This window comes from Temnothorax nylanderi, unplaced genomic scaffold, assembly GCF_030848795.1.
Source record: "Temnothorax nylanderi isolate EJ_2023f unplaced genomic scaffold, tnyl_v1.0 TNYL_tig0406_pilon, whole genome shotgun sequence".
Taxonomy (NCBI): domain Eukaryota; kingdom Metazoa; phylum Arthropoda; class Insecta; order Hymenoptera; family Formicidae; genus Temnothorax; species Temnothorax nylanderi.
The window spans coordinates 44,556-66,112 of NW_027249468.1; the positions used below are offsets into that span (position 1 = coordinate 44,556).

Sequence of the window (21,557 nt, forward strand, 5' to 3'; positions counted from 1 at the left end):
ATGCAAAATTTGTCAATTGGGAAGGTACCTAGGACTCCATTCGTATCGGTTCTTGAAAAAGTATACGCGAGATTATCAACATTTAAATATATTTATCACAAATATATATATATCTTTGTTCAATACTGTCTCTAATACTGTTCACTCTTTCAGAGTTTGGTCGAAGTCAAAATTCGAGTAGCAGTAAAATTCATTCGCTAAATTGTTTTTGTGATCTGGAATAAAATCACATTTTCTAACGTCCAACAGCCTCTCCGCCAGTTCCGCCATAACGGCACCTGCACACGAAATAATAGTGTCCTACTTGTATCGATACACAATAATCGGTACACAACAGGAATTTGGCAGAAAAATGATGTCGTAGGTACACACCTGTGCAGAGCACGATATTCTTCTTGGTCAAAAACTTGACCGTCACCGCCGTCTTGGTCAGACACTCCTCCGAGAGGAACGGTGGATCAGCTATAACCAAATCGAACTGGCTGGACATGTCCCGGGGTACGTCCAGAGGAAACTTGTAGTCATATTGTATAAAATCCTTACCAAATATCTTGAAACGGCTGTCATACTCAAACAGGGTAACTGCAATCAAAATAATATACTTGCAAACTATTTCGTTAACTCCACTGTGTACTCAGGCTGCAAATTACTCCATGTATTGAGGATGCAAGTGCTAATCATACCTTGCCGTTCACCGCATTCTTTCTTCAATTTGCTATAGAGGGTTGGACAAGATACCAGAGCGATCTTTCCGTTTGCCGGGGTGGAATTTAAGGCACCTCTGACAAAAGTCTCTATCGTATCGTCATTGTACCAAAATTGACTCAATTGCTGCAACGTCGAGATCGTGCGTACTGCGTAAGTTTCTCCAGAATTAAAAAAATCTGAAGCAAAATTAAAATTATATTATTTTATCACTCACCCAGTCCTCGTCGAAGGGAGTATCTGGTAGTATCCGATCTTCCTCGGATATACGTTTCAACAAGTTCTCTCGCTCCTCTTTCTCCTTTAGGAATTCCTGTAGCGCGGCAAGCGTACTCGAGCTCAATTGCGGCTGGTCGTCATCGCTATCGCTCATCGTCGTCATTGTTTACAATCTCGCGGCGCGATTTATCTGTAAAGTGAGAGAACTAAAAGCAGTAAGCGGAGAGATGAAAACATATTTCACTACATGTTAAAAATGTTGCGATTACTGCGTGGTGCATTTCTAGTAATTTACTAAACAGCGTGAGATTGGTGAGATCCAATTCGAAAGTCGTATCGTGTATGTAGTATACGTGCTATTGGCACGTATAAGAATGACGTCGAAGTTGGTGATTACATATAATATTATACAATATCTATACTGTTTTATTAAAATGAATAAAATTATTAATGTTCCGTTGTCCGATAGAAGGAAAGAAGATTAGATTGAGGACGACAAATTATGTATATAATTAGAAATTTTGCTTCAAATAATTTTGCTACTTGAATTAATCAAAAATTGAAATTAATTGGAATTGATTAGAAATTAAAATCATTATAAACTCGCTTAAACACAATTTTAAATATTAAATTTGTTATAGGAGCAGATAACGCGTTGAAGATTAGAATTCCAACCAATCAGAACAATGCGGACTGGGATTTAAAAACATATGATTGGTCGGAATTTAGGGTCTGTTCCTCGTAGCTGTGTTAAGCCCGGTGTCCACGATGCAAGAACTGTGTCCAAGTTTCGATTTAAGCCAATCAACTTGCAGCTCTTACAGAAAAGTAGCAGTTTCATTGTAGGCCCGGTGTCCACGATGCAAGAACTGTGTCCAAGTTTTGGTTTAAGCCAATGAAACTGCTACTTTTCTGTAAGAGCTGCAGGTTGATTGGCTTAAATCGAAACTTGGACACAGTTCTTGCATCGTGGACACCGGGCTTTAAGCCTTGTGTACACGATACTAGAAATCGGTCCGAGTTTCGGTTTAAGCCAATGAAACTGCTGCTTTTCTGTAAGAGCTGCAAGTTGATTGGCTTAAACCGAAACTCGGACCGATTTCTAGTATCGTGTACACAAGGCTTTACACACTTTCCACATCTAAAATTAGGATGACAAATAAAGGTAAAAAAATACGAAAGATTCAACTATAAAAGACAATTCGCAGTCTTCAAATCTTTGATAAAAATAGTTAAATATTTAAATAGACCGTGCGTTCGACTTCTCGGCTTTTCTCTTTTCTTTCTCCGAACGTGAGCCGAACAGACCCGTGATCGCGTTCTTCCGAACGCAGTTAAATGCGATATTCGATATTCGATATTCGATATTCGATTATTTCGATTCAATTCGATGGTTCAATCAGACGCAATGGCCTCCCATTCGTTTCCGATACGGTGATCGAACGGTGCCATCGAAGAGCCTCGTAGGCTCGTATAGCTCGTAGCGTGCCCGTTTCCTCGTGCTTCGGGATTCTCCGCCTCGAGCCAATTGTACCCGAGTTGTTTCAGTCGTGATCACGCGCGTATCGTAATCTTTGATATCGGGCTCGTACGCGATCCGTCGACGTCAATCCTGCGCTGCCGCCGCTGTCGTCTGTCGGTCCCGTCCCCGTCCCGCGAACGATCGTGTCGTTGCGGGTACAATGGCCGATGTAGAAGGGAAAAAGCTTACCGAGCTCCGGGTTATAGACCTCAAGACGGAGCTGGAACGTCGCGGTTTGGACAAATCCGGTAACAAAGCGGCGCTTCTCGAACGGCTGTCCAAGGTGAGCGATGCCGATCCCCGTTTTTTTCTCGCCTGCGATCCTTCGCGCTCGAATGCCGTTCCGAGCTCCGAGCAGCGCGTTTATCGCCATCGATCTTGTCGATTTAGCGGGCCTGTTGTCACGGTATTTCGCCCCGATTTCGAAAGGGTTGACCTTCGATTAAAAGTCTTTTCCGTATCGGAGCTCGAGTAAAAGGTGTGAAGCGACGCTTCTGCCCGCTTAAAACATGCTGGAATTCTTGTCGAAAGATTGCGCAATCTGACCGTGCTACTTGGGGAGGGAGAAGGGAAATTTAGTTTACACTAATGTCTTCGCGAATAAACGATTGTTTTCTCCTTGACCGTATTAGCACAGTTATACCGTGGTATTAGCCTATAAAATACTAGTGGAAAGAGTATCACATAAATAATGCTATAAGCGAGAGAAAGCCAAAGTGATAAACCATGAAATTTTGGACACGATACATTTATTTTTTGGTGAAATTAAATCTTTGTGTGCCGATAATGATGGCTTGCATTTATAAACTTAAAATGGTATAACATATATTTTTAGGCGATACTGGACGAAGGGAAGAATCCCGAGGAATATCTTATCGTACCGTCTGGTGGGTCGTCTAAAATCATTCCAAAAAAGAATGGCGGTATATATATTTCTAAATATTATTATGTATTAGTTTTTAATATATAGAACATTAATCTCATATTGCAATAATTGATAATGAGTAAAAATGACAGATTTTTATTATTTGTTAAACTTCTTTCTCTCGTGTCGTAGGAGCTTCAAATCAAGAAGATTCTGTTGAGAACACTGATAATCAGAAGGAAGAAAATGGACAGGATACGTTAGATAAATCTAAGGTGGAGATGAAGACAGAACCACAGGATGAAAAAGAAAATGTTATTAAGAAAGAAGTAAAAGAGGTATAGCATACATATTGATGTTAGATGTTTTAATTAGGATTGGATCTATGGTTCATAATTAACAATTTACTTTAATCTTTTTTGTTTAGGAGCCTGAACCTGAAGTTAAAAATATTATTGCGAAGGAGGAAAAACAGGAAGATAAAATGCAAGGAGTCAAGGCTACGAGTGAAAGTGCACAGAGCAGCGACAAGAAGAATGAGGCAGAGAAGACTGTCTCGCACCAAACATCAGACGCGCCATCCACCACTGTTGAAGCTAATGGTATTGATAATGAGGACTCTATCAACTTAACTATTGGAGAAGATGAGGAGAATCTCCTAGCTGAGGAGGTACGGTGACAAGAAAAGACATTTTTCGAGAGAAACTACTATAATTAATTTCACAAAGATTCCAGATCTAGAATAGAGTTCTTTCGGAATTATTTCTAATAGATATTTGTTTATTTATTGCAGACCGAGTCTCACGACAGGCACAAAGGTAAGTTCGCCATATCATTGACTATTTTTTTTAATTTAGCTATAAGTATTCCAAGTATCAAGGCTAGCGATATTTGTATCTGCGGCATCCTGAGTAAGTTAGCAAAAGCGCCAGTGTCAAGAGCAAGCGTCTTCAAGAACGTATTCGTGCAACCGTCTGTGGAATAAGGGCGACGTTGGGATCGTCCGCAACCTTCTTCCTCGTCCTACGCCGTTCCGGTCTTCAAGCCTCGTCGTGAACTTCGTTTCAACGTCTGGATGCGACATAGTCCAGCCACGATAGACGTGGCGTGCTATCATTCAAGTGCAAGCCGGCAACAGATATGGCGTTTCGACCGGGATAAACGCATGGTGATCGATAAGGTTTCCAACCGGGATAAACAGTGTACACCTCCCGACATTCCCGTGCTGCTGTTCGAGCAAACACAAGCCATATCCCGTAGTCTTTAAGTTAGTTAACGTTATAATTTGCTATACAATTACATTAATTATACCTACCACGTAGAGCATCGTTGGATCTCTCTTATCATCGAATCATATGGATACAAGAAGACTCAAGTATACGCCAGCAAATATTTGCCGCAAAATAAATTATCGCACGACACGAGGTTTGACCACAGTATCTTCGAATTGTTCGTGCCTCTTCGACGAATCGTTGTCGCGTGTATACGTTAGAGCACGTTTCCCACGCGCGAGAGTAGTAATCTATCGCAGGGATCATTTTATCAGCGTAGAGCAATGCGAATTCATAAAATTGATAAGCATGCTCTGCGTTTATCGTTATCTTTTCTTTTTTTTCTTTCCAAATCCTATTTTTAATTCGAGGTTTCGTGGAAAAGATCGATGGTAGCTTTGTGTACAGGCAACGCGCGCGCGTGTAAAATCGACGTAAAACCGACGAAAAAGCTTTAGGTTTCCTGGATCAAACCGGTGCTATTGAGGATCGGTGGCTCGTAATATCGTGCAAGCCACATCCGATTGCTTGCTGTGTGAATTTATTAGTGACTTGGCCGAAATTCCTGACTGGAAGTCACAAGCCACTAAAGCAGGAGATGTTAGGAGGGAGGGAGAAGAGTCTGGGCTTCGCAGAAAGTGACTATGCTACCTTGATTGTCCCTGCAGATGGTGGAGAGAAGAAGAAAATGGAAGAGAACAACAAGAAGGGAGACTCTAAAGGCAGCGGTAGAGCGGAACCTGGCGCCGGCGGCAAGGAAGGGACAACGTCCGGTGCGAACGGGACGAAGATCAAGCAGGAGGGTGGAGATGGAGGAAGCAAGAGGTTGGTCTCTCTCATAGAGCTAAAAAGTACGGTTCGCAGTACTGTGGTACGGCAAACTGGAAATGTGTCGCTCACGACTCTGCTAGGGATGTTCTACTGCTGCATAACCGTATCATCGGGATGATCTCTCTCTATCTCTCTCTCTCTGTACCGTCAGGATAATGGATTTCCAAGATGAGATCACTCACGTCACATGCAAGATTATGTTTAATTCCCTTTTTTTATAAATCGAATCTCGGAAGTTAATCTTCCAATCTGTGTCCTCCCCTTAGACCGTAATTCTTAACTCTGGAAAATATGTTAAGAAATCAAGAACTTGGCTAGCAAACTTAAACTAGTCTCTCGAATGTCGCTTGCATTTTTCTTCGCAAATTCAATAAAAGCGATTACACGTACTCTATATATACCAAGAAAAAAAAACAGACGAGCTCTGTGTGCTGTGTTCCCTACACAACGAGGACATTCATTCGTTTCATTGAATGGCAGCGATTTCATCGTGCGTCACTATACAAAGGACAGTTAGTATCTTATGGTAAATTGTATTCGGCAAAGCGTGCTAAAGTTCTCGTACTATCAAGAAGCGATCCTATTGTTTACTGAAGATACTACCCTAAAAAAAAGAGAGAAAAGCGTAAAAAAAAAACTCCCGATTATGACAAGAAGTACCCTGTCAGAAGAACTGCAGCAGATGACCCTTTTGCGGATACTTAGAGCTGATAAGTGTTGCCGCATGGACACGATTTCCTTATGCATGAGTGACAAAAGTGGATGAACAGAGAACACACAGTGAATACACATCCAGTAATCTAAATAGAACTGATGACGTACGAGATGGTGTACGAGTGAAAAACCTTCCCAAAAACAAAAAGTATTTAGGTTATACCACCTAAAAATAAGTTGCTAGCCAAATTTATGTCCTTAACATAGTTACAGAGATACTTATTAAGCACATTTATAGTCCTAATTAATTTGTTATTTGTAATCAAAATTATTGTGAGTTTTAATTTTTTGATATAATGAGACGATATTATTTCTTTCAGCGTGGAGTCTAGCAATAAGGGCCAGAAGAGAGAAGAGAAAGGTAAGCCAGAATCATTGAATTATTTTTCAACGTAATGGGTTTTTTTTCCCCCAAAAAGAAACAGGGATTATAGATTCTAGAATCCTACATAAACATGTGTTTTACATTCTTCGTAGATAAAAAGACATCTCAGATCAGTCCAACCAATGCAAGCAGTCGCAATTTATGGGTATCCGGCTTATCGTCCAGTACTCGTGCGACCGATTTGAAGCAGATCTTCTCAAAGTACGGTAAGGTCATAGGTGCAAAAGTGGTGACGAATGCGAGAACTCCTGGAGCAAGATGTTATGGTTATGTCACCATGTCTTCGAGCGAAGATGCTGCGAAATGTATACAGCATTTACATAGAACCGAGCTTCATGGACGCGTTATATCTGTAGAAAAGGTAAATAATGAGATATTTCGATTGTGACATCGTTAAAGTTTGTTCTTCTTTGACGATTCAGCATTCCCAAAACTTATCCTTATTATAAATTCTTTCTTAGGCGAAAGGCGACACGCAGCAAAGTCACGTACGTAAACGTGATACGGTTAACGGTAAATCGGAGAAGAAAGAGGAGAAAGAAAAGCCGAAGGATCATGATATAAATGAAAGAAAGGAGAAAGAAATTAAGAAGGAATCCGAAGAGAAAGGATCAGATGCCGGTAAATATTTTTTCTTTACAGCAATAATTACACAACACACAAAGGGAAAATTACTTTCTCATAAGTCTCACTTCAACTTTTGACGATATCATAGACATTAAATAATTATCATGTTTGTATAGCAAAAAAATCTGATGACAAAAATGAAAGTGCCGAACTGAAGATAAAAATCGAGATGCAAGACAAAAAGGAAGACCCACCTAAAGAGTCAGATTCCCGATCGACAAAATCTACTAGCAAAAAGCCGGAGAGCGAGAGAGGAAGGCGAGAAGAAAAACGAATTCGTACTTGGGACAAAGATCACCGCTCTCACAGTCGATCTCGAAGCCGTGAACGACGCAAGCGCGATGATGTTCTCACATTTGCTAAAATCAGAGTAAATATATCCATTGATTTTAATGTCGGATAAAATCATCAATAGCAAGAACGAATTTGTATAAGAAACAAAATCTTGAATTTCAGGAAGAACGCGAACGGCAAAGATTGCGCGAAAGGGAACGGATGCTGAGGGAAGAAGAGCGAAGAAGAAGAGAAGACATGGAACGTCAACGGGAGATAGAGCGTAGACACCGAGAAGAGGCTGCGCGCTTGGAGAGAGAACGAGAGAAATTGAGACGAGAAAGAGAACGAATCGAGCAGGAAAAAGCCGATTTACTGCGACTTGAGCGTGAGCGGCAGAAGCTCGAGAGGGAAAAGCTCGAACGCGAGAGATTGGAATTGAAGAGACAGCAGATGCGTTTAGAGGAGAGCCGACGCGCGCCACCGCCACCGTCCATAAAGAGAACGTCCAGCGACAGGAGAGATCCGCGGGATTTGTACGTGGAACCTGACAGAAAACGAATAGCTACGGAACATAGCCGCAGACATAGCCCGGACAGAATAGTCGATAGACGAAACGAGATGCTGGAACGAGTGCCGGATAGACGACTGGATCCTTCGCCACCATCTCGATATGAATCCAGCAGGTATTTATTTGAATCGCTTTGACGCGTTTTGTTGCATTTAATCGTTATCAATCGAAAGTCATTATGAAGTTTCCGGACAATATAATAAAATATATTTCGAACAATTCAATTATATATCTCCATATGAGCACAGTTATAATGCCATTAAATTTATTTCAGATCTACTCAAGAGTTGGGATTGAAAAAAGAATTCAAAAGAAGTAGCGATTTCTCTTCAAGAAATAGTCGACCAGATACCTTTTCTGATGTTTCCCGAGGAAGAGAAGTCATTGTACGACGAGAAAGTCTATCCACCACATCCTCGTCTATAGATCCTCGACAAGTCAAGGAAAGGTACGTGTTGTATCCGCAAGTCATAAAATTGCAGTAATTGTATTTCAAATTTGATCAAATTCTTTTATTTGGATTTACACAGATACGATCGTCCAAATACCACATCTTATACTCGCGAACGCGAAGTACGACGTTCCGATCCCGAGACGCATCGAAGCTCTAGAGACACTCATACGCGATACAGTGATAGTTTCAAACCTCCGACATCCAGCACGCCACGTAAGTATGATAAATCGTACACATACGAGAGGTGGTTTTAGTACACGACACATGGAGTTTTTATCACTTTCCCTACTCTTATAATTGATATCACACTGAGCCATTTTTAGACGGTTATTCTTTAATTTTGTACACAGGATGTAAGCATAACTTTAAGTAAGGATGCAATACAGTAGCCAAAACATCTTCATGAAACATTTCTGACACAGAGAGAGAGAGAGAGAAGAGGGTGTGTGTACACCCGACCTGGTATTATACGTGTAAATTTATTTTTGTTCAATACCCTTGATTTGGAATTCTTGGACGATATACAATGAATAATGTGAAATTAGATAGCGCAACTAAATTATATCTTAAAATATAAATATTATAAAACAGTGAAATATGCGCCCAAAATAAGCTTGAAGACTCAACGAGAAATTTTTGAGGTTTAAGAAATATAAAGTTTTTAATTTTATCGCCTTTAAGAAAATGATAGAATGAAATTAGGTATAAGCAAAGGAATCTTTTTTCTTTACAATTTATATATCTTTCGCGCAAACAATCTTGATACATAATTTTGATAAGTAGATTTTATCAATATTGTATAAAATATTTTATAGTTTATGAAATATCTCTAAAGAGAATATTCGAAGATAGGATAGATAAGAAGGAATATCTTAGATCATGCTTTATTTAAAGTGCCAAACATTTTCAAAGATAGGAATAGTTTATACAGTTAAGCGTACACGTTATTTATAACCAAGTTATAAAACAGTTAAAGTAAAAAACTAGCCGAATAGAGGTATTATTTGCTTATTTAAAAAGCATTTTAATTTTTGGTAATACATTTGGACACATACATAAATATTTCTTTTGTATCTCAAATCCAGCACGTTTTTGTCATTAGATTTTTTTGCTAAAACAGACGAAAAAATTGTTCAATGTTTATGATTAGAAGTTAAAATAAATTTATGTTGAAGTTTATGTTTATTATTAAAAGTTCGAGTAAAATTTATTATATGGAAAACAATTTTTCTTGAAAAATTAAATTTAAAATACTTTTATTTTGTTATATCGAAATTGAGAATAGGATTTTGCTGAAGTCCTAATGATTTCAGATTAGAGAAGTTCGTATTAATGATTAAGCACTGGTCACAAATGAACACTAAACGGGGTCACGATTAAACACTGGTTTCTTAATTTTTAAGTACTTTAGTTTGATACCTTTTTTTATATATTATTATTAAATCTTGTAAAGAAATTTATTATCTCATTCCAAATCCAAATCTGTATTCTCTTTTATAAATGTGTATGCTTCATAATAAAAATTTATATGATTTCTGTTGAGTTTTCATTGTAGTTAGTTGAACCTGCTATCAGTCTTATGATTCAATGAACGAGATATGAAAGCAGTGTTATACAAAAACTTGTCTGGTTTGTCTAATAAATATTGCGCGAATACACTCAATGCGAACACGCCAGTTGTGTCTGCCATGTCGGTGCAAACATGATTAATATACTTTTTATTATAAAGCATACCAAGCACAATACAAATGCACAGTTTAATATAATGAAATTCTGAATTACATTTGAATAAGATTGTATAATGAACTTTATTCTTGCTGGCAAACGTTTTAATAATTTTTATATATCCTGTACAAAGGAGAGAGAAATATACATGTTGCAATTATGATAAATTAATAAAAGTACCGTCTTTTCATTCATTCTTGCATGCTATTGTTATACGCAGGTGAAAGTCGTTATGTGGAAAGCAATCGTACACCCAGCGGTTGGCATTCGGGACCTACATCCTCAAAATCTTTCAACTCCGTGACGAGCAGCGGGTCTCGCGATCCCCGTAACGAGCCTTCCAGCTGGAGTTCTAGATCGTCCGACAGTGTTAACAGGTACGCTATTTAATTCACAGGCGTAACTTTCAGCTCGTGTTGACTTTGTCCTTTGTTCACGATACAATCGAGCAAATTGCTCGACGAGACATCATTAGATGTTCATCCACTGGCAACTAAGCCGGCTCTTGTTGCAGATGGAGCAACTCGAGTAGCATGGGAAATACATTGCGGCATCCGATCCCGCCGACATATCAGAGCGGACCGATGCAATCTATGGGACTGACCGCACCCGGAACAGCACAGTCGTACGAACGGTTCGAGGCGTACAAATCGTCCATGCCCATGAGAAAATATTGATTATCGGACTGCGCGAATTTTCGCGATCACGAACATTCGTTCAAGTAACGCAAGAACACTCGCGGGATTCTCAAAACTCCTTGGTGACTACAGGATATTAGTAGTTTAACGCGACGGATTACAAATTGTTCATTGCGCGAATTGCAGCGTCCGGTCTTGAAAGTATAAGAATTCCTGTAAAAATACTGTCAAAACCGGTTTTCCGTTTCCGCATCAGCTTGATCGATTACAAAATCGCGTATACATTCTATCGATATCATGTTTTGCTGCAGTCAAACGAATTATCAATTTTATATATACAACTCATATTGTGCATACTAATATTCATGGAGAGCACTCACAATTTGCAATTATGCGCGCTCCTCATTATCGTTTCTCTTCTATATGTGTCCATTCGGCATGATATAATTATTCGCATCTAATGGATTTTGTACATGTGTTAATAGATTCCACTAAAGTGTCCCTATGAAGTAAAATGCGACTTATTTTCTTATGTAAATTACGCATTATCCGTTTGTTTTGACGGATGTCGATCGGCTCGGATGGCTATTTGTCATTCGAAGCGATCGACTTTAATGAAAGGGACGTAGAGGCTATAAGTGCACCTGTTTATCTTAAACGAGTTTGTTTAATAGAATGTAATAACGAACAGAATGTAATAATGTACGACGAAGGATGTTATATATCGTATAATTTTCTTGTATTCTACAGAGAGAAGCATTCTCTCTTTCTTTCCTATCGGAGCATGACCGGGATCCGGGTATTGGATTCCGGGAAGATAGGAGGCAAATTGTACGTGTTGAGTAACGCGGTAGCTATGCCTACTTTATACAGCGAAACGCGGGAACTTGATGTAGCGGCGACTGTCGCAGTATCGTAAATAAATTTAGGCAATACTACACGACTCGCGCCTGGCTGGCTCACTTCCTTTCTCCAGCGTCCGGAAACGAAGACGCATCTCGCGAACGAACGGCACGCAGAAGACGGCCGAGAGAAGACTCGCCGGGCTCGGGGAACATTCCTGCGCGTCGCCGCGCCGCGGCCGTGACGAATCGTCATCGAAAGGCGGAGTATCGGCGGCGTAGAAGGAGCACCACTTTCCCTTGAGGAGTCTAGGGACGGCGCCTCGAAGAAAGAAGGAGGAAGAACCGAAGAACGGGAGAGAGTGAGCGAGTGAGCCGATCGGTCGGTCGGTCGCGATCTTTCGTCGAGAGTAAAGTGTGTCGAGGTCTTTTCACGGACAGTCGTCGGGTTCGTCTGTCCCGTGCAGCCGCGATTGCACGCTTCCTTCCTTTACCGATCTCTTCTTTCTCTTCTCATTTTTTTAACTGCCGGTGTCGTACCCTCTCCGCGCCACGATTGTCACTCTCGTTCTCTCTCTCTCTCTCTGTCTCTCTGTTTCTCTCGCCGCTCTCGACGCACCATGCATAACTCGCCGGCGCTCTCACGCGACAATTCTTAGCTAAAATAGTTCGGCGCCGCGTCTCTCGTGCCCCGGGTGTCACGGATGCCGTCCGCGACGTTGTGACAAACAAACACTGGGGATGTCCGCGGGATAAGCTCTCCCTCTTCCCTCGAACGGAGATGTCTTCGTCAGCGGTCCTGAGTAAGTGAAATCCTCCTTTCTGCGTTCTGAGGGGAAAACATCGGGATTTTCGCGCGCGAGGGTGCGAGAACGCGAATGTCAGTCATGTCAGTGATGACACCGACGACGACGCGCCGATGGGATCGGATCGTTTCCGAGGCGCCTGCCATCCGGTTCTGCTCGGACGAATTAACGACAGAACGTCACGCAACGATGACTACGGATATTATTAACGAGTCCGAGTGTGTGACTGCTGGCACGTATTAGATTTCAAAAGTGAAAACGGAGTGAATCGGCATGTCGATGCGTCGCGACAGCAAGAAAGCGATCTATTTGCATACCTCCTCAGTAGCACACACGTCTTCTAAGGGATTGCTTTCTAAGCTTGATCCGTTACTTCTCAATCTGGCGAAAAGAAGACTTCGCGTGTAACATGGCGTAAATAAATCCGCGAAAGTAAATAAATCCGCGAATGAAATCGCTAAAATACAAAATATAAAATTTAAAGTGCCACAAGACATAATAATCTTTGACATAAGAGAGGTCCAGATGCGAAGGACAAGAAATTACGTGACGAGAAAAGGGGAAGTTAATGTTTTTAAAATATTAATTTGGAATTAATTTTCAGGACACGAAATTCTTGCAGTCTCCTTCGCTGCGTTCGGTCGGTTCGATCGCGGCTTTATTTGTTTAATTTGCTTTAATACACGTGGCCTTAATTACACGCTGCCGTTCGTAAATTCTCTGCGTCTCGTGCATGGGCCGATTCTCACTTTCTCGGATTAGAGTTTTCCGTCGCTACCGATTGTCTAACGATACCAGGATCTGCCGGTGACCTACTGGTAAAACGAAGTTTCGCACGGCATTGATTTTCTCATTAATGTCCCGTGAATTAATTGCTGCTTACCGCAATCAACTGCCGCTTTTACCCGCCCGTCAATCGCTATCAAGATTCAGATTGCCGTGGAATCTGTCGCATCGACACGCCGATCTCAGTCTACTAATGACGCTAATAATAGTAAAGCGATTCCCGTCTCATTAGTTCGTGACACAGATTCGCGAACATACGAAAACGTTAACGAATTGCACTCAGCCGGTCGCACAAAAGCCGCATTGTTTTACGTCGCTCTAAGCGCTAATTAATCCCAATCTAGGCAATCGTTAATTGAACCTAATCTTACAAAATGTATATACATAATTTTTACAGGTGATTCCAACAATTCTAATTCTTTTTGTTAAATGGACCTTCGACTGAATTGATGTTTAAGATAATATATTTTGCATATTGTTAAAAATAGATGATTCGTATTATCTTACAAAATCTTACATTTTTTATTTGTAAAATTTGCGTGTTTTTGGGAGCGAATTGCCTGATCGAGGGTCATAAAATTGTCACGTCGCGAACGTGGCCGGCTCGTCATTCGGAGATTCAAACGCCGGCATCTACATCTGGACGTGTCGCAAATAATATCGCGAGATTCGCATAGCCCCTGCGTATCGCGCACGCACACGACATTCGGCATATCTGGGTTACTGTGCGTGGGCATATATTATTCTATACTCAGCTCAAAAACACATAAATATGTATTATAAAACGCTACGCGACACAAAGATTTTTCGAGAGAAGCCGCGCCCCTTTCCTCATCACGAAATCATTCGGCCGAAATGCGTCTGAAACTAGCAGAATAACGCCTTCATAGCTTACACGTGGAATTAATTTAACAGACATCGAGACCCTCTATTTCTTTGGCCAAATCGAAGACGATTTTTCCACCACATCGAGGATGACCATCCAAATATCCAATTTCTATAGCGTTGTCTTTATAACATTTGTATATCTTCGTAACTGAGCTTCAGACAAAATTCAGACTCCATTAGTCTTGCGGAATTAAATTGTAAACATGATTTTGTCGTACTCGTAGAACATGATTTGGTCATCCTAAAAAGAGTAAACAACAAAATATTAATATAAAAGTAATTTATATATAGTAATCTTGATAAAAAAAGTTAAGTATATATACATATACATATGACATATAAAATAAGTAAATATATTTTCGGCTATCGGACAGGTCATTGATCTAATTATTTTTCTTAATTATTGATCTTAATTTGTGAATTAATGTTACTGTTATATCTTTCAAATCATTCGTTGTTAAAAATGATATCTCCTTATATGGCAAAACTCAGTAAAATTAGTACTCAATTTAACATTTACCTAAGCATTTCTTGTAAATTCTCTACTATAACAATTAATATATCTATAATCTTGTCAGTTTCTGCAAAATTTGTTTCGTCACGGAAGTTTCGCGTATTCCGTGTTGATTAATGGTAACAGAAAATTATTTGCTCGAGTGGAAGCGTATCTTAACGTATCTTTCGAGGGAAAACTCCAAGTCTTTAATACATTCTTTCTTCTCTGAGACGAAACACGAATGTATTTACGGCGCGAACGTCCGATTTGCCGGATGTAGCTCGGGTTTTTTCTTGCTTTTCGTGTTTTCACATTTTCACTACTGGTTAACCTGGCGACAGAGCCAGTGAAACGGCGAAAAGCCAACCGATATGAAGATGCAAATCGGAATCGCGCACGATGCGCCGCGACGCATCGACGATGGCCTGTGAAGTCGCTGAATTCGTTACTTCAAATTGTATTTGATCAGTAAGCGGATACACGTGAGAAATTGAAAAATAATTCTGCGGGATCGATGATGCAAGATACAATTGCATTGCAGTTATAGAGACAATACGATCCCGATGTGCAGCTGCGGTATAATCGGTCGATGCAACTTTGACCCGCATGCCGCATGCCGCGAGAAACGATCCTGATGCACGTAATCGGAGCGTCCTTGTAACGCTTGTATAGCTGAGATAAAAGGACGTCGATCCCGCATGTAGTAACAAGTTGCTTAAATTTTCCTCTTATTGCAGAAACGCGAGCCGTATTCTCTCTTTTATTTTCTTTTTCCCTCGTGTAGAATTCGCGAGGTCGATGATGGTGGAGCAATAAAATCCCGGAATTTCATCGAGCTTAGCTCGGCCGCGTTCTTCTCTGAATTTTCTAATCCCCGGTGAGCCACGGGCGACAGCAAACATTACGACAAACGTCGTCGATTTCATTTCGTCGGCAGGATGACAAAGTGAAAATTCGACATTCAGGATTCAGAGGACGGAGCGCGTTTACGACCGCGGGGTTTCCCCGGCCGGAACCCCAAGAGAACGCTCTTACCGTCCCTACCTCCTGAGTCGCTGAGGGATAAATAATTGTCGTCCTCTCCTCGATGTATCGGGGCGACGTGAATCAGTGAACGGAAGAAGAAAGGCACACTTTCACGCCGGGCAACTTTCACCATCGATAAGAGAGGCCCGACCCGACCGCGACGTGCGCGTGGTGCCGCTGTAACCAGTTCCGAAAAATCTTACTTCCACGCGCGGGACACGGGACACGGGACACGTAATTTTGTAATTATACACGGCGGTACCCCCGCCATCATCGAACCCGGACCTCGGAGCCTTCGAGGATCAAAGGAGACATGTGTGCCGCGTGTCTGCTTAGCGCCCACACACACACAATCTTTAAAAAGACTTCTTTTACAATTGGGTCACGCGATTGTGACCCCGCAAGACCAATTTACATTCCTTCGAGCCTCTAATAGCCGGCATCTTTTATCTCTTTTCTTCTTTTCTCTCTTCTTCCCATCTTTTTAGTTCTTCCTCCTTTTCTCGAGCAGGAGGAATCCGGCTTTTTATTGCCGTGGCCGATTAGAGGGGAACTCTCGAAATTCTCTTCTCGCATGGCAAATTGAGTTCAAAAACCGGAACTGGATCCGGATCGCGAGGAATTGGCCCGACGATGATCTCAAAATCGTTTAGAAATATTCCCCAAGGCACGGGTCGGCGTCTCTTCTTTCGTTCAAACGCGCTTCCGGGAGATTTGATGATACTTAACACGCGCTTGACTTAATTCCACCTAATTTAACAAGAACGATCGGTAAAACAAGGTCGAAATGAAATTGCGTCCCGGACGAACCGAGTATCCTATATCGAGTATCTAATCGAGTGTCTTATTAGCAATTGCGCTATTAATTAGAGACATTTGCAAAGATCGGCGTTCTCGTCATCGCCAAAATTTCTCCCGTTCGTCATTAAACTCGTCTTTAATCTCACGTTTATTAAGCGCGCTTTTTATAATAATAAAAACAGACATACATTTGCCATATGTCAGGCGCGCATTTTTGTAACTGTATACCGTATCTCTTCTTTTATTTTAGAGAGAAAGTAACGGATCCGCGCGTGCGTTTCTTCTCGCACGTTTTATCTCGAGGACCGAACGACGCAGATACGGTGCGTCACATCCGCGTGTAAAATTTCGAGAAATTCTGGGAAGATTGGAAAGCTCCAACGTGCGTTTTCACATTATGTAAGACGAAACGCGCCTGTTTATTATGGACGACGCGTGTATTACGGTACTCCCGATGACAGATGACTACGAGTGACTTCGTAATTGTCATGAATAAACATCGAGATCATTTTCGCGAATTCGTAGCCGAAAATCGATATAGCTTAATCATTAGAGTTACTTAAACTTCTATCGAGCTAATCGCTAAACTATATGTACTCAATTAAAATCAATGCAAAATAATACAACCGAAAATTGATGACACCGACTTAAGCGAAAATTACAATAAAACTTACAAGTTTGTGAAATAATTTCACGAGTTGTATTATTTATCAGATGTATCTCATCGATACTGAGCGCCTTTTTATAACGGGATGACATTTGTAAAATATCTATTTAATTATATATAACTTTTATAATTAAATTAATAATGTTAATTATATTATTAATTATATATAATTCACGTATCCGCGTTTCGCAGGTCTGTGCATAATATGGAATCTATTTGCTGGTTCCATCTCGTACACCGAAGAAGTCGTGCATTACCGCACTTATCGTAAGTAACTTTCGTTTTCCGACAAAAACATCTCTTTTGGTGTAAATATATACCTACGATAAAACGTTTGTCCAAACGAGGCTGCGGTTTATTGAAATAATCGACGATTTATAAATTACCGAGGAATTATGCGATCCTCCGAGCCCCCGCGCTGCGCAAAAATGCTGCTCACGATAACAATAACGATAACGACCGAAAATCGCGAAGCGCTCTCGCTTCGTTGCGCTCGCCGTTTAAAATCCTTAGGTATTTTTTTAAATTATTATTCAATCCGCTTTCGACTCACATAAGATAAAAATCGCACAGCGTACGGATACAGAAACTCGTACTCGCCGACGAGAGGGTGGTTGCATTCCTGGGATGGTGGACCGAGCAGATCGGACAGGCCGGTGTATGCCCGCAGGGACACGCAAGTGCGTCCGTACACGCAGCTAGTCAAGGTGCAGCATGAGCAGAGCGACCCTTTGGCGACCATCAGCGAGACCCTGGGCGCCCTAAACACCGTGGGTAATTATATCGTCAATATGACGAGGGGCGTCGAGATCTCGGATTATCCGCCGAAGGAGCTGCCCTCGGCGTTGTACACCATCTCTAAGAATATTTTAGGTAATCACTAAAATCAATATATTAAATTAGTAAATGAACATGTTATACGTATGTTTATTCATTTTTTATATTAGTTACTACACAGGTACCGGAGGGCTAAGCAATTTCATGTTATTTATTCATACATACGCTTTATAAATTTTTTCATCTCCTTTTCCAGGCCGCAACGTGACAGACAGCATAGCGCCCTTAGTACGCGGTGTCGCATTGCCACTGAGACAAACGATCGTGTCCTCCACACAGGCGCCATCGGTCCAGCAGCAGCAGCAGCAGCAGCAGCAGCAGCAACAACAACAGCAACAGCAACAGCCCACGGAAGAACTCGCAAATAGAGTCAAGGAGTCCGCACCGCCCGCGTGCACGACGGCCGAGGGTGGACCCGGGAAATGCCAGGACCTCAGCAATTGCCCGCAATTGTTGCTCGACCTCAACAAGCTGAGACACTCGTTCTGCTTCAAGAGTCTGATTATGCCAGGAGTTTGCTGCCCAGTGGACAAAACCAGCAATCCCTCCGTTCCGATGTAAGTTCCTTATTGAATTCACATTATTTCCTGGCTGGTCATCTCCTGTATTTTAAGAGAATTATAATATATTATTAAAATATTCTTCTTATCGTGTAGAATACTGTAGAAGATTTAAATGAACAAATGTGTTGCAGCACTACTGGAGGCGCGTCCCCTGCGATCCTTGCTCCACGACCGACGATTCGACCTACGAAAATTCCCACACCACGCCCGATACCGCTATATCCAGTGACATCCTTGACGACGAGACCTACGTATATTGTTTCATCGCCGGACTCGTTGGTCAACAATACGAATGGCTTCGAAACAATAGCGACGATCGACAACAATTTCATTCAAGACGACGAGGGTACTTAATTGAGCACATTTCTTCTAACGCGTTAGAAACGGCAGACCTAACTGAAGGAAAATTCTTATCGGATATTCATTATGTCACCATTTATTTATTGCCAATAAAAATAGGTAGATAAAATTTGGAAAGATCTAAAACAAAGAATATTGATCTGTCTAGAGTGCGGAGTGATACATTCAGGTAAATTTCGAGTGGTCGGAGGCGAGGAAGCCTTACCCGGTCGTTGGCCCTGGATGGCAGCGATCTTCCTTCATAGCTCTCGGCGAACGGAGTTCTGGTGCGGGGGATCGTTGATAGGACCACGCCACATCCTTACCGCTGCCCATTGCACTCGAGATCAGCGACAGCGGCCGTAAGCAACGTTCCATCAACATTCGAGATTCGAGATCTACACAGCTCTTATTCTCTTTAGTCAAAAATATAAAAATTAAAAAATATCAACACTCGAATCTTTATCCTTCCACTTGATTTCAAAAGTTCCTTCAGTTAAAATTGTGCAAGAAATTCCTTTTTATTATTTCAACTGTGGAGGATAAAGAAATATATATTTTATATATGTAAATATTTTTCATATAATATATAATATCTCTGAATGGATTACGCAGTTTCGCCGCCCGCCAGTTCACTGTGCGTCTCGGTGACATCGATCTGGAGAGGGATGACGAGCCCTCGTCACCGCAGACTTATACGGTGAAGGAGATTCACGCGCATCCAGAATTCTCGCGCGTCGGTTTTTACAATGATATCGCCGTTCTCGAGCTTACCAGAACTATAAGAAGGTCGCCATACGTGATACCCATCTGCTTGCCGCAGGTCCGCGAGAGATCTTTCGCCGGCGCCAGACCGACGGTGGTCGGCTGGGGCACCACTTACTACGGTAATTAACACATCTGGTTATGTCTGACGTACTGTAATTTAAATTCTCGTCTCACACACCGATCCATTATCAGGATCGAAATACGCCAAAAATTGTGATCCAGTCGAAATTTAAATAGGAATTAAAGAAACAAAAAATATTTAATATATGCTCAAACATAGTCTTTCGTCTCTTATAGGATATGCACCTTACAGAATTAGTTTATAGAAATTTATTTCGTAAAGTTAAAATTTTAATTCTAAATTTGAGCTTAAATTTTTAATCTCAAGTTTGACAAACTTGTGTTTCTCTTCTTACATCTACATATTTTCCTAATCGTGATAAATTTCGTAATGATGATGTGGTATAACAGGTGGGAAAGAGAGTACCGTTCAACGACAGGCGGTCCTGCCTGTGTGGAGAAACGAGGATTGCGACGCGGCTTACTTGCAGCGGATCGACAGCAAATTTTTGTGCGCCGGTTACAGCCAGGGCGGCAAGGACGCGTGTCAAGGTGATTCAGGTGGACCGCTGATGCTGCAAATCAACGGTCAATGGACGCAAATCGGTATTGTCTCGTTCGGTAACAAGTGCGGCGAACCCGGCTATCCTGGCGTGTACACGAATGTCTCCCAGTTCATCTACTGGATTAAAAATAACATGAAGTGATAACGGAATCATGTGGCGTATTTACGTGCTCCTGAAAAATGACACACATGCATACATAAATGTGGACTAATATATATTCCGTAAAGAAAAAAAAAAGAAAAGTCGTTAATACATGTATCAATACATTTCTTGTAAAATTGATTTTTAATATCACATTTTTTCTATAAGAAATAGACTGATAGAAATTAAAATATGTTAGAGTGTATTCATTTCTGTGAAATTGAATACTAAATTCTGAAAATCAGGTTGATATAAGATATTTTATTTTCTTTTTAATTAATTTATTCTTTCAGATTTATTTTAAATATAGAATACTTGAAGAAATATCCCGATTTGGTGTTCCGCTATTGTGCCAAGGTGCGCGAAAGGTTTTGATATCTGTGGATTTGCATATGTGCTTCTTTTCTTTTATGATTCTGAAAATATGTCAAGCAACACGTCTCGTGTATAAGCACACTCCGTTAGGTCATAATAAACCACCTACGATTTTAGGAGATATTAAAAAGGTGTAACACATCTGTCACATAAATGTCTGTTGTTTTATCATTTTACGATATTTTGTTGCATTTATAAATGTGTGTACAGCCGTATTCCTTAAGCATAAGCATAGAAATATCTATAGTTATCCATGTTTTTTTGTGAAAACACACAAATGTGGTCATATGTATATTCATTGAATAACATATAAATTTATAAATAAATTATTATCATTATACATCGCCTACTTTCTCTCTCTTTCTCTCTGTATATAAATATTTAAAAAACAAGAACTTTCTTTAAGAATACATAAAATATAATTTACAAGTTTATTAAAAAATTGGGAAACACATAACAGTAAAACAAAGAATTGGAAGTTTAGACGTATGTGTTAAAAAATTTAATTGAAATTTCAAATTGAAAACATTATTTTTTATTGAAAAAAAATTGATGAAAATAAAATAAGTAGCACATGCTATTTATTTCACGGAACATTTGAAGAATGCACATGACATCCCAACTGTCAAATTAATTTAAAACTTTAAATTCGTAGTATTTCGTACATGATAAAAATTCTTGTAAAAAATCAAGGTTTAAATTAAAGCATTGTTGCAATCTTCTTTGTTAAAATGAAAATAAAAAGCATTTCCGTTGAAAATCTGGGAAATATCGTGAGACAAATGGTTAATGCAGC

At 40.5% G+C, this 21,557-nt stretch overlaps 3 protein-coding genes and 1 long non-coding RNA gene across 6 annotated transcripts; 2 read left to right on the plus strand and 2 right to left on the minus strand.

The window, feature by feature from the left end:
- Window positions 1-72: 72 nt before the first annotated feature.
- LOC139782360 (EEF1A lysine methyltransferase 1) lies at window positions 73-1,209 on the minus strand. Its single transcript, XM_071721373.1, has 4 exons — window positions 923-1,209; window positions 684-831; window positions 373-582; window positions 73-278 (listed from the first exon to the last, which is right to left on the minus strand). The coding sequence occupies exons 1-4, from the start codon at window positions 1,085-1,087 to the stop codon at window positions 142-144; spliced, it is 660 nt and encodes a 219-aa protein (XP_071577474.1). The 5' UTR covers window positions 1,088-1,209; the 3' UTR covers window positions 73-141.
- Window positions 1,210-2,329: 1,120 nt separating this feature from the next.
- LOC139782365 (uncharacterized) lies at window positions 2,330-11,743 on the plus strand. Of its 2 annotated transcripts, XM_071721380.1 has the most exons (15): window positions 2,330-2,729; window positions 3,282-3,369; window positions 3,504-3,649; window positions 3,739-3,981; window positions 4,105-4,129; window positions 5,251-5,407; window positions 6,448-6,488; window positions 6,605-6,873; window positions 6,974-7,133; window positions 7,256-7,509; window positions 7,596-8,098; window positions 8,258-8,431; window positions 8,514-8,650; window positions 10,383-10,539; window positions 10,677-11,743. In XM_071721380.1, the coding sequence occupies exons 1-15, from the start codon at window positions 2,607-2,609 to the stop codon at window positions 10,837-10,839; spliced, it is 2,640 nt and encodes an 879-aa protein (XP_071577481.1). In that variant the 5' UTR covers window positions 2,330-2,606; the 3' UTR covers window positions 10,840-11,743. The 2 variants fall into 2 exon arrangements, with proteins under 2 accessions (XP_071577481.1, XP_071577482.1); XM_071721381.1 differs by lacking the exons at window positions 10,383-10,539; window positions 10,677-11,743 and adding an exon at window positions 8,788-9,971.
- Window positions 11,744-13,948: 2,205 nt separating this feature from the next.
- Window positions 13,949-19,216, minus strand: LOC139782374 (uncharacterized). Of its 2 annotated transcripts, XR_011720864.1 has the most exons (4): window positions 19,078-19,216; window positions 18,115-18,551; window positions 17,666-17,992; window positions 13,949-14,363 (listed from the first exon to the last, which is right to left on the minus strand). It is a non-coding gene; the product is annotated as an uncharacterized lncRNA (long non-coding RNA). The 2 variants fall into 2 exon arrangements; XR_011720863.1 differs by lacking the exon at window positions 13,949-14,363 and having other exon boundaries at window positions 16,597-17,992.
- Window positions 17,855-21,101, plus strand: LOC139782368 (proclotting enzyme). Its single transcript, XM_071721388.1, has 6 exons — window positions 17,855-17,985; window positions 18,146-18,506; window positions 18,644-18,858; window positions 19,021-19,213; window positions 19,467-19,738; window positions 20,091-21,101. The coding sequence occupies exons 1-6, from the start codon at window positions 17,904-17,906 to the stop codon at window positions 20,384-20,386; spliced, it is 1,419 nt and encodes a 472-aa protein (XP_071577489.1). The 5' UTR covers window positions 17,855-17,903; the 3' UTR covers window positions 20,387-21,101.
- Window positions 21,102-21,557: the final 456 nt, after the last annotated feature.